At 35.6% G+C, this 11,984-nt stretch overlaps 1 protein-coding gene across 1 annotated transcript; it reads left to right on the plus strand.

Moving 5' to 3' along the window:
* Window positions 1–724: 724 nt before the first annotated feature.
* Window positions 725–10,725, plus strand: LOC114331895 (uncharacterized). The gene is made up of 2 exons (XM_028281583.2): window positions 725–833; window positions 9,967–10,725. Exon 2 carries the CDS (start codon window positions 9,981–9,983, stop codon window positions 10,593–10,595), a length of 615 nt encoding a protein of 204 aa, XP_028137384.1. The 5' UTR covers window positions 725–833; window positions 9,967–9,980; the 3' UTR covers window positions 10,596–10,725.
* The last annotated feature ends 1,259 nt before the right edge of the window (window positions 10,726–11,984 follow it).

Here is an 11,984-nt window from a genome sequence, read left to right on the forward strand (position 1 = left end):
TTTTTGAAGCCATTTTTATTATTCTATTTCAGATTCTTGATATATGAACAGTACATACTGGTGATGCTTTAAAATACATCTGAACATGTTTTTATAAAACAAAATACATAAAAAAGTGACAATATATCAATTAAATTAAAACGGGCAAGAGCGTAGGCGCCAAATTTAGGACCATTGCTTTTTAAATGCATTAATTTTTTTCGAAACCTGAGAAAACTAATAAATATTTTTGAAAAATTTAACGCAGAATGAAAGATTACATTATTACCGAGGGCGGAAAGTCCCTTAGAATAAATAAAAAGTTTATTTAGAATGACATACTTAAAATTAAAAATCACACTAAATTTTCTCTTCTTTTTCACCCCTGTAACTTATTAAAATAAACACTATAGAAGTTTTCAGGGAATTTCGGCCCTCGGTAATAATATATGCAATCTTTCATTTTGCCTTTAACTTTTTCAAAAATACTTATTAGTTTTCGCAGGATTCGAGTGCATTTAAAAAGCATTGGCTCGAAATTTTGCGCCTACGCTCTTGATGACTAATATTTCGATTGAAAGTTTTGATCTTGCTGGTCCTGCTGCTTGATGTTTGTTGCGTCATTTTTTAAAATAATAAATGCGTAACACGAAAATATTAGTTATCTAAAGATTATAATTAAAAAGATATTTGTTTTGTTCAATAAAATAATGAGATATTGCATTGTTCTTAATTATAATTAAATCACCCATAAAATAATACAATATAATTTTATTGCAGTTATGTTATAAGTTGTTTAATAGATCACCAAACAAAATATTTAAGCTATATTTTTCTTTTGATTTTTATAGGTGGTAAGTAATTTTGATCTATATGTTATATAAACTTTTTGTCATATGCCTATACTTTTATGTTACATATTGTTATACGTATAAGTTATACATAAACTCAAAAGTACATATAAAATGCCGGAATTGAAATAATAACCAGTTTTGATTTTAATAGTTATTTATGAAACAGTTCGTGAAGTATGCTTTTTGCGAACGCACGCGATTTTTAGAGCACGAGCGACAACGGAGCGAGTGCTATACATCGCGTAAGTTCGCAAAAAGTACTTCACGCACAGTTTCATACAATATTTTATCTACGATAAACAAATAAAAAAACTGCAACTCTTCCTCACTGGAATTCGTTTCTATTCTACAATTTTTAGAACTTTGACATTTAAAAATCCTAACTACTTTCAAACCACAAAACTGTCAAAAATTTTGTTGTAAGTCATTGCTCATATTGTCATCACCACGACAACGCGAAAGTTGAGGACATTTGATTATATGAAAGTGTGCCAAAAAACCCATTGAAAGTGTGCGAAAAAGTAAAGCCCATTTAAAATACATTGTTAGTTCACGCACGCTTTAAACCCTTCACGCACTGCTATCTATAATGACAGTTTTCACAAACTAAAAACTTATACATAATATGTAATAGAGTAGATAAATATTTTTATAATAAATAAATATTTTTAGTTTGGGGATGTAAGGGATAGTGATGTGCAATACATAGCCTCTCCTATTCAAATGTCAACCTCACCTGCCCGTGAGATGATCTCCATCATGATCATCCGGTACATCCTGCTAGATAGCAAACGAGGCGCTGACGTCCGAGTGATTGCCGGTATAAGCAATCCCCCACTTACTGACCAACAGCTTCGGGTGGAAGAGTCGGTAAGTGGAAGGGCACCTTCTTGTCCTAGAAATGAGAAATCATTTCTAAAGGCGGACGAACCAGGCATGGTCAACGGCGTGGAGATGCATAAGGCAACGGGAAACCAATGCATTAAAGGCTCATAGAGCATCCCTAGTTAATCATCATGACTAACAACATAACCAAACACTCTACTGATCATGAAACTCGGAAAACAAGATCCGGCAGAGGAGGAAACTCACAAGACTGCAAGGCCTCCCCGGTCGTCAACATGCGAAAACCTTGCAAAGTAGCGACGTGGAATGTTAGAAGTCTACATCAAGCTGGAAAAGTACATAATGCCGTTAATGAAATGGAAAGGCTGAATGTAGACATTTTAGGAATCAGCGATGTCCAATGGCCCGACTCAGGAAAGATGAAAATCAACAATAAAACAATATACTATTCAGGAAGTCAAGACGGTTCACACAGATATGGTGTCGGGAAAATACTAAACAAACACATGGATAAAACTGTAGTAAATTTCATTCCATACTCCAACAGAATTATCCTCTTACAATTAAATCAGAATAAACCCAAATTAAACATAATACAAGTTTATGCTCCGACTGCGGACAAACCAGAGAGCGATATTGAAACTTTCTACGAAGACCTAGACAATATTTTAAAATCCATTAAAACGCAGGATGTTACAATTATAATGGGAGATTTTAACGCAAAGGTTGGAGACGAAAAAGTAGAAGAATGTACAGGAGGATATGGTCTGGGCAACAGAAACGAAAGAGGTGACAGGCTTATCGAATTTTGCCAAAACAATAATTTTGTCATAACTAATACATTGTTTAAAATGCCAAAGAGAAGACTATATACCTGGAAGTCACCAGCAGATCAAGAAGGGAGAATTGTAAGAAACCAAATAGATTATGTATTGATTAGACAAAGATACAAGAACGCAATTATATCTTCAAAAACCAATCCAGGTGCCGACATAGGATCAGATCACAACCCAGTAGTGACCAAAATTAGGCTCAAAATGAAAATAATAAAACGCAGAACAACAGATGTAAAAATCGATACAAGTAAACTAAGAAACCTACAGACGTAAAAAGACACATCCACAGATGTAAAAATCGATACAAGTAAACTAAGAAACCAACTCATAAAACAACGCCTGACAGATGAAATTAATAACCGTTTAATGAATGTTAAAGAACAAATCCAGCAAAATACTGAAACAGAGACAAAATGGTTATTAATAAAGACAGAAATAGATAAATGTCAAAAAGAAATTCTTACACCAACCAGATACAAAAAGAAACAATGGATGACGGAGGAAATCTTAGATTTAATGGAAGAAAGACGTCAGCATAAAAACAAAGATAATCAGATGTACAAAAATGTGGATAAACAAATAAAATCCAAAATTAAACAGGCTAAAGAACAGTGGTTAAAAGAACAATGCGCAGAAATAGAAGAACACCAGAAAAGACATGATAATTTTAACACACATAAAAAAATTAAGGAATTAACGCAGATCAGCAGAAAAAGAAAACCGGGAATACTAAAAGATACAGATGGGAAACTTGTGTTGAGTACTAACAAAAAATTAAAGAGATGGACAGAATACACAAATGAATTGTTCAAAGACAATAGAACAGAGCAGATGGAAGTCGAAGTAGAAGATGATACGGTTTTGAAGATATTAAAAGAAGAAATTAAATCGGCATTAAAAAACAGCAAAAATGGTAAAGCAGTAGGTCCAGACCAAATCCCAGTAGAAAGCTTAAAATGTATAAATGATGAAACCTTAGACATTATCGTAGACTTGTTTAACACAGTGTACAAAACAGGAAACATACCAAAACAATGGTTACTCTCAACCTTTTGTGCTATCCCTAAAAATACAAACGCTAAAGATTGCAGTGAATAGAGAACAATATCATTAATAAGTCACATTCTCAAATTATTCTTGAAAATAATACATGGTCGTATAAACAAAAAACTAGAAGAAGGAATAGATGATAGTCAGTTTGGGTTCAGAAACGGACTAGGAACCAGAGAGGCGTTATTTGCTTTTAATGTGTTAGCTCAAAGATGCATGGACATTAATGTAGATGTGCATGTTTGTTACGTTGATTTTGAGAAGGCTTTTGACAAAGTAAGACATGAAAAATTAGTCCAAATTCTAAAGACAAAAAACATAGACAAAAGGGTTTTACGAATAATAACAAACCTTTACTGGAATCAAAGAGCACAAATTGTAATAGATAACGAACCCAGTCCAGAAATTGAAATCAGGAGAGGAGTTCGGCAGGGATGTATTATGTCTCCATTACTCTTTAATGCATATAGTGAAGCCATTTTTGAAGAAGCATTGCTATCTCAAAGTGAAGGAATAATAATTAACGGAAGATCTATTAACAACATAAGATATGCAGATGACACCGTGATTATAGCAAGCTCTGCTGAACAACTTCAACTACTACTGAACAAAACAAACAATTTCTGTAAAGAATATGGACTAAAAATGAATATAAAAAAGACCAAATACATGATAATAACTAAGAAAAAAACATACAAACAAGCATACATTTGGGAAATGTACCGATAGAAAGGGTTGATAAATACAAATACCTAGGAACCTGAATTTCAGAGAAAAATGATCAAACAACAGAAATAAGGACCAGGATAGAAATAGCAAGAAATGCGTTTGTAAAAATGAAAACAGTTCTCTGCAACAAAGATCTTAGCTTAGAACTGAGGGCAAGAGCTTTGAGATGCTACGTGTTCTCGATACTACAATATGGACTTGAAAGCTGGACATTAAAGCAAGAACACATAAATGAGCTACAGTCATTTGAAATGTGGTGTTACAGAAGAATGCTTAGAATAGCATGGACACAGAAGAAAACGAACACGGCAGTACTGCGAGAAATGGGTAAAGAATGCGAAATAATAAACACAATAAAAATAAGAAAGTTACAATATCTGGGACACGTAATGAGGGGACCGCGATATGAAATGCTAAGATTGATAATACAGGGAAAGATAAGAGGCGGAAGGAGTATAGGAAGAAGGAGCGTGTCATGGTTAAAGAATTTAAGGGACTGGTTTAGATGCAGTTCCATAGAACTCTTTAGAGCAGCGGTGGATAGAGTAAAGATAGTGATGATGATATCCAACCTCCGATTAGGAGACGGCACTTGAAGAAGAAGAAGAAGTTTGTGAAAACTGTCATTATAGATAGCAGTGCGTGAAGGGTTTAAAGTGTGCGTGAAGTAACAATGTATTTTAAATGGGATTTACTTTTTCGCACACTTTCAATGGGTTTTTTGGCACACTTTCATATAATCAAATATCCTTAACTCTCGCGTTGTCATGGTGATGACAATATGAGCAATGACTTTTTTATATAAGTAACAAAATTTTTGACAGTTTCGTGGTTTGAAAGTAGTTAGGATTTTTAAATAAGTTCTAAAAATTGTAGAATAGAAATGAATTCCAGTGACGAAGAGTTACAATTTTTTTATTTGTTTATCGTAGATAAAATATTTTATGAAACTGTGCGTGAAGTACTTTTTGCGAACTTACGCGATGTATAGCACTCGATCCGTTGTCACACGTGCTCTAAATATCGCGTGCGTTCGCAAAAACCATATTCACGAACTGTTTCATAAATAACATAAATTTTAATTTATGCTTCTATTGCAATAATTTTTTGAAAAGATAGAAGCAAAATTATCGTAGATTCATATCATTACGAATAGGGCCGCATGCATTTATATTAAGAGCGAACGGTTAGATAAAAAAACAAAAAACCAATTTTTAAGAAGCTAGAGGAAGCAACATCTGATCTCATCAGGTTTTGCTTCCTCTTGCGCGGTGCGTGACTTTTGATTAACGAAGCAGTTCACAAACTGTCAGTCTAATGATAAGTGAACTTATCTTCTTCTTCATCTGTTTGCATCCATTCTTTGAAAAAGGCCTCCTCCTCCTCATAAGTTCTCCGTTCTTCTCTGTTTTGTACTACTTGGTGCCAGTTTCTTCCCATTTTTGCTTTGATGTCGTCTAGCCATTGTATTTCTGGTCTTTGTCCACTACGACTGTGCTCGCGTTGTCTCCAATGTACAATGTTTCTCGTCCACCTTTTCGTGTTTGTCTTGCCACGTGTCCTACCCAGTTCCATTTTATTTGCGCAATTCTTCCAATTATGTCTTCCATCTTCGTCCTTCTTCGCACGTCCTCATTTCGTATATGTTTCCTCAGAGATACTCCTAACATAGCTCGTTCGATCGTCCTCTCTGTCGTTCTTAATCTCTAGGCTGATACCTCTGTAAGTGTCCTGGAACCATTCCATAGGTCATAATTGGTAGAATACAACTGTTGAGTACCCTTTTCTTTAGATTTATTGACATCTTTTTGGTTTTCAAGACATCACTGAGTCTTCCTACTGCTGCCAATGTCTTTCGGATTCTTCTAGTTATCTCTGCCGTTTGAGTCTGTTTGCCTAGTTCAACTGTGTGACCAAAGAGTCACTTGTTCATTATGATTTTAACTGCCTCCAAAATAGTTTGACCTCCAGTTGTAATCATTTCCTTTGTTATTCCGTCGTCTCCAGGAGTTTTTCCATTATTTATCTGTTTTAAGGCAGTTATAACTTTCTCGTTAGTAATTTCTGGTAGTGTTTTAAATCCTACATTTAGTATTCTACAGCGAATACTAAAAGACAACATTTCACTTCACTAGAAATGCAACAAGAAGTTCATTTTGGGTCGTAGGTGGTCTTTCGCAATTTCTTCAGTATCTATCTATAAAATCCAAGATTTGCTTACTAGCATGTGAAAATGTGGTTTCGAATTATCTAGCATTAAAATAAAGTAATTGTCTATTCAGTGTGATGTGAGAAAACAGTGTTGGCTAAAATATCAATAATGTACCGTCGTGGTACCATGTTCATCTTTAACAAAACCGATATTGTATACCAACATAAAGCGTCTTTTCATCGATATTTCGTACTTTAACCTTAACGCTCCTTCATAAATACAGCTAAAAGTTTATTCCAAAATAGTTTTATGTAGACGAACAAATGCTAACATTACCATCCAGTAACGTCTAGGCGATTTTAGACCTTAGATATATAGGCTAAAAGCCTTTAATCCAGCGCTTGCACGGCAACGTATATCAGGTTCATAATTATAGTGCCTAGACTTGTGTATAATTTTAGTACAAGCGGTAAACCAAGCAATAAGCACAGCAGGTGTTTAAGAGGCTTTAAACGTTTAAAAGGACCGTGCTAAGTTGAAAAATCGTACGAATTTGATATGAGATATCCTGATTTACATAGAAAATTAGAGTTATAAAATCATTACCACTTTCTATAAAAAAATATTTATATGAACATACAAAATTGAAGAAATAAACATACGAAATATTTGGTTTGTATTTGAGACACTGCCAGTGTCTCCAATACAAACTAGAATGTTACATGGAGAATACACTGGGGTGGTACCTATCTGACCCACAAGTTATACCACCACCGCTCCCCATCGTAGGACATACCGAATAGGGAGGCTTTATACTGAACGTTACTTTGAATGCCCTGGGTAATAGGACATTCTCTGTATTACGTTATGTTTAGGCCACCTGATTTTAGGGGTCGTTAGAACAGCTTTTCTCCCTATTAACGATTTAGTTTATTTATTACGTAACTTTGGACTTGTCTGTAAAGAAATGTCTGTTCCAGGCAGCAAGGCACCCTAAGGCTACGGCTCCACGGGCGAGAAATTGACGCTAGTAGTAGCAGTAAAAGAACTTAAGGTTCCGCGGAACGGAATGGGAATAGCCGAACTGTACCGACTACAGGACTTGTGCGTAGTCGGTTCAGTTCGGCTACTCCCATTCCGTTCCGCGGAACCTTAAGTTCATTTTACTGCTACTGCTAGCGTCAATTTCTCGCCCGTGGAGCCGTAGCCTAAGTGGGCGTCCCGCTGTCCGGACTGTGCGGTGCGCGCTCGGTCACTCGTCTGCCGAATTGGCCAATTTTGTTCTCCTCGACCGCTAAGCGCCCGAAAGGTGTGGCCATCAAGCTCATGTCTGTCGGTACGTGACCTCGATGCTCAACTTCCGAGACTATGGTTCATTTGACCTAGTTGAAGGGTATTTAGTGCCTGAAGAGAAGAACCACGTGCCACGTATTCACGTATGTGTTTTGCAGTTGAAGTATTTGCTTGTTGCTTGATCTAAGTAACATCGTAGTGGTGATGTCAGATTATCGTAATAGAAAGTTCATATCTCCCGTGGCTGTCTCGTTTCTTCATTCTTATGGGTTTTCTCTTATATATCCAGCTAACAGATGTCTGGGACGTCTATAGCGATACGCTTTAATTACTATTTTTGCTAATTTTATTTTCTTAATTTTTAATAATTTTTCTCAAAACGAAACAACATTAGTCATTTAAAATTTACATGCAATACACAAACCAGATGCTAAGAAGTTTTACGAAACCAAATGTATCCTTAACGATAATATGTTTTTGGTGTGTTCAGTTTAACAAACTGAATATCCCATAAATTAATTACCTTATTAGACCTTATGTCAACTTCTTAAAATACAAAAAGGTTCTCATCTTTTAAAAGGCAGATGCAGTAATTTATGGCCCTTCTGGCCATTATCGCAAAACCGCCAACCAGTTGACAAAATAGTTGGTGGTCCGGCAAGTCAGTCTCGACACAGCATGCGAACGATGCAGACACACCCTCGCTTTCGCTAACAAACAACCCTCTTTCGAGATATAAGCAAACACACCGCTTGTTTACCCAAAATAAATAAATATATTACTGTTCGTTGTTACACTTATTTTTAATTAATTCCGTCAACACACACCACCGGAATACGTCTATGTACCGTTCTTTGGTTTTCGTCATAGTAAGTAAAATTCTCGTAATATTCTGCTCGATTGGTTCCTGACATTGTTGAATATTTCGTGTGCTCTTTCGACTATCATTCTCATGACTCTCTTTTGTTGCGTATGTCCAAATACGTATCCTAATGGGACATATCAGGTATATTTATAACTCGCTATTGTGGTTTTGGATGGTGTGTATTTTTTCTTGTTGGTTTTATACGTGCAATAATGGGTCTGAGGCGTATGTAAATGTTGGTAAAATTATACAATTTGCCCTCCTAATATTTGTCTTAAATCTCAGTTTACACTTTCGACCTATTAGCGATGAGAGTTGACTCCTAAGTGCTTTAGCTTTGTTGGTTGTTGGCCGTTTGTTTCACGTATGCACCTTTTGTGCAACGTTACGCCTACGTATTTGGCTGGATTTGACCATTCAATTTGGATATCGAATAGGGATAGTACCTCATTTGGCCTGTCTCTTCTTTTTTGGTACATGACGGCACACACCATTGTTGTATTTCGTCAAGCGACCTTTGTAGATGTCTTGTTGCTAAATGTGGGTGGGTGCTGCTAGGATCGCTGTATCATCTGCGTATAGACTTATCAACGATCTGGGTTCAGTTGGGGTGTCTGCCGTACATATGATGTACAGATATGGCGATAATACCGCTTCGTGTGGCACACCAGCCTCCATGGTTCCAACTTCGGATAGAGTTGGCTTTATTGAAACTCTGAACCTCCTATCGGCTAGGTATGACGAGAGTAGATATGTCATCACCTCACTACATATTGGTTCATTTTATACAGCAGGCCGTCGCCGTCGTTCCTCTGTCGATGCTTTACTGACGTCTAGAAAGGCGACCGGTGTATGTTTCTTTTCGTTGATCCCTTTCGTGATATATTCTGTAAGTCGCAGCACTTGAAGTTCACATGAGTGATCGAATTTAAATCCGAACTCTTGTACACCATCCTCCATGGCTCTAACTTCGGATAGGGTTGGTCCTATTCCAACTCTGAACCTCCTATCGGCTAGGTATGACCAGAGCAGACATGTCATCGCCTCATTATATTGGTTCATTTTATACAGCATTCCGTCATCCCTCTGTCGAATGCTTTACTGGCGTCTATAAAGGCGGCCGCTGTATGTTTTTTTTTTTCATTGATCCCTTTCGTGATATACTCCGTTAGTCGCAGCACTTGAATTTTCTTGAGTGCTCGGATCTGAATCCGAACTGTGCTTCAAGTATTGTTCCGATTGCATCATATTCTTCTTTTTAGCATGGCGGCTGATATGACCCGCTAATATGCCCAATATTAATACTAATACCTGGTTAATGTACCCAAGTAACAAGTAATTAATGACTATATTTTTTTGCAGGTATAACCGTTTCCATGATTATGTATAAAGAAATTTTGTTAATAGTAGTTATATTCGCTAATTTGCACCATGGAGAAAGTTTCGTACCTTTTCTAGGACTTATAAGAGATGGAATAAGTACGGTTTATAACGGAGTTGATTGTGGACTTTACAAACTGGAATCATGGATTCGTAATGAACCGACTCCGTGCAATTTTGAGTTCTTTGGGAGTTCTAAACAAAATAAAAACAACAGGGTGCACCATGAAGACGTCCCACCCAAACAGAAATATGCGAGAGAAAAAGGATATTATGAAGAATCAGATTCCGAAGAAGAAACTGATCGAAAAGGCAAATTTTACCACCTAGAGGATGAACAGAAAGTACAGCCACAAGAAAAATATCATGGAAAGGCACTGCGTGTCGGAGAGAAAAAGTACATAGTACTTAAGGAAAAAAAAATGGACGATAGTAATTCTCCAGCGGATTATGACGACGAAAGTGAAGAGCAAGAATTAGTAGAAACTCTGAATAAAGTGATCGAACAGGAAGATAATAAAAAGGAAGAAAAATTTAAAATCGAAAAGTATAAAATTGACTTTTTGACACCCAGTCCGAAAGAGAAAATAAAGAAAAAGAGACGCAGTTAGAAGTCATAGAAAAACTTTTTACTTTTATAATGAATAAATAATATTTATCAAGAGTAATATTTTTAATGTAATGTTTTACCTTATACTAATAGATAAATAAATATTAAGTAAAATATTTCAATTAGAAGAATCTTAATATTATCTTGTCCTTATCAATTTTAAAACCACCTTTATTGCTTTTCCACCATTTTTCGCGAGGCCCCTTCCAAAATGGAGATAATAACAGCTAAAAAATCCGTGAGAAATAATAAGCCCCCGGGAATCGACAACATTACAGCCGAAATACTTAAAATAGTACATTCTTTGACGGTTTTGCTGTAAATTTTAAAGAACCGTTTGGATTGACATGACATTTGGCAGCGTAGCTAACATGTCAAAGAAAAAAAGTGATATTGCGCCGATGTGTGCTTTTGATCTGGGGGTTAGTTTCACCCCTTCTCGGGGGTGAAACACATCAATTCAAAATAAGTCAGGAATTCGATATACTGACTATTTATTCTATACAGTTTTTTACTAATTAAATACTTTTCGAGTTATTTGTGAGTGAATATGTTCATTTTTCAACAAAATAACCACATTTTTAGTCGGTTTTTCGCAAATTACTCTAAAAGTAAGTATTTTATCAAAAGAAACATTCTTAGCAAAAATATAGCCTGTAAAAAAGTGAATATAATGAAGTCTCTAGACCTAGTAGAATCAAAAGTATAGCTACAGAGAAATAGGTTCATATTCGCCAAATTGCAAATCGAATATTTCAACGTGTAATAACCAAAAAATTAAGCACTTTTTGGAGAAGACTGATTAAGACTTTTTAAGAAGTTTAAAAAGCTTTATTTCTGTGGTGAAAAAAAAAATATTCTAGCATCAAATGTAGATTCTTGCATCAAATGTAAGCAAGTTACGCTCAAATTACAGTTGGTCCATTTTGTTTTGGCAAAAAGAAGTCGGGAAAATCACCCCCTAATTAGCAACTTAAATGAAATTAATCGTTACCGGCAGAGTAAAACCTTACATGGCAGAGTTTAGGTGACAACTCTGCCATGTAAGGTTCTACCTACAATTTCCCAAAGAATATTGTTGATGCCATGTGATGCCAGAAGTTAATCTGGAAATATTTTTAACATCCTTTAAAACCGGATAATATAATGTAACCAAAACTGTTTAAAATCAATTTAAGGGTTTTTATCCATACATTTTGGTGGCTTAAAGCATGTAAACCTGTGATAACACTGATGATGGAATATTGATTCCGAAAACGTTTTGTTGTGATACAGCCCTTTTTAGGGATTTTAAATATACCTTTTGCAAGATAAGGTTTTTATTTTTTGTGATTTATGGTATACAGCCAGTACAGGAATGTTTCCTTGTGACATCTTTTTTTTTCACCCA

This window comes from Diabrotica virgifera, chromosome 1 (assembly GCF_917563875.1).
Source record: "Diabrotica virgifera virgifera chromosome 1, PGI_DIABVI_V3a".
Classification (NCBI taxonomy): domain Eukaryota; kingdom Metazoa; phylum Arthropoda; class Insecta; order Coleoptera; family Chrysomelidae; genus Diabrotica; species Diabrotica virgifera.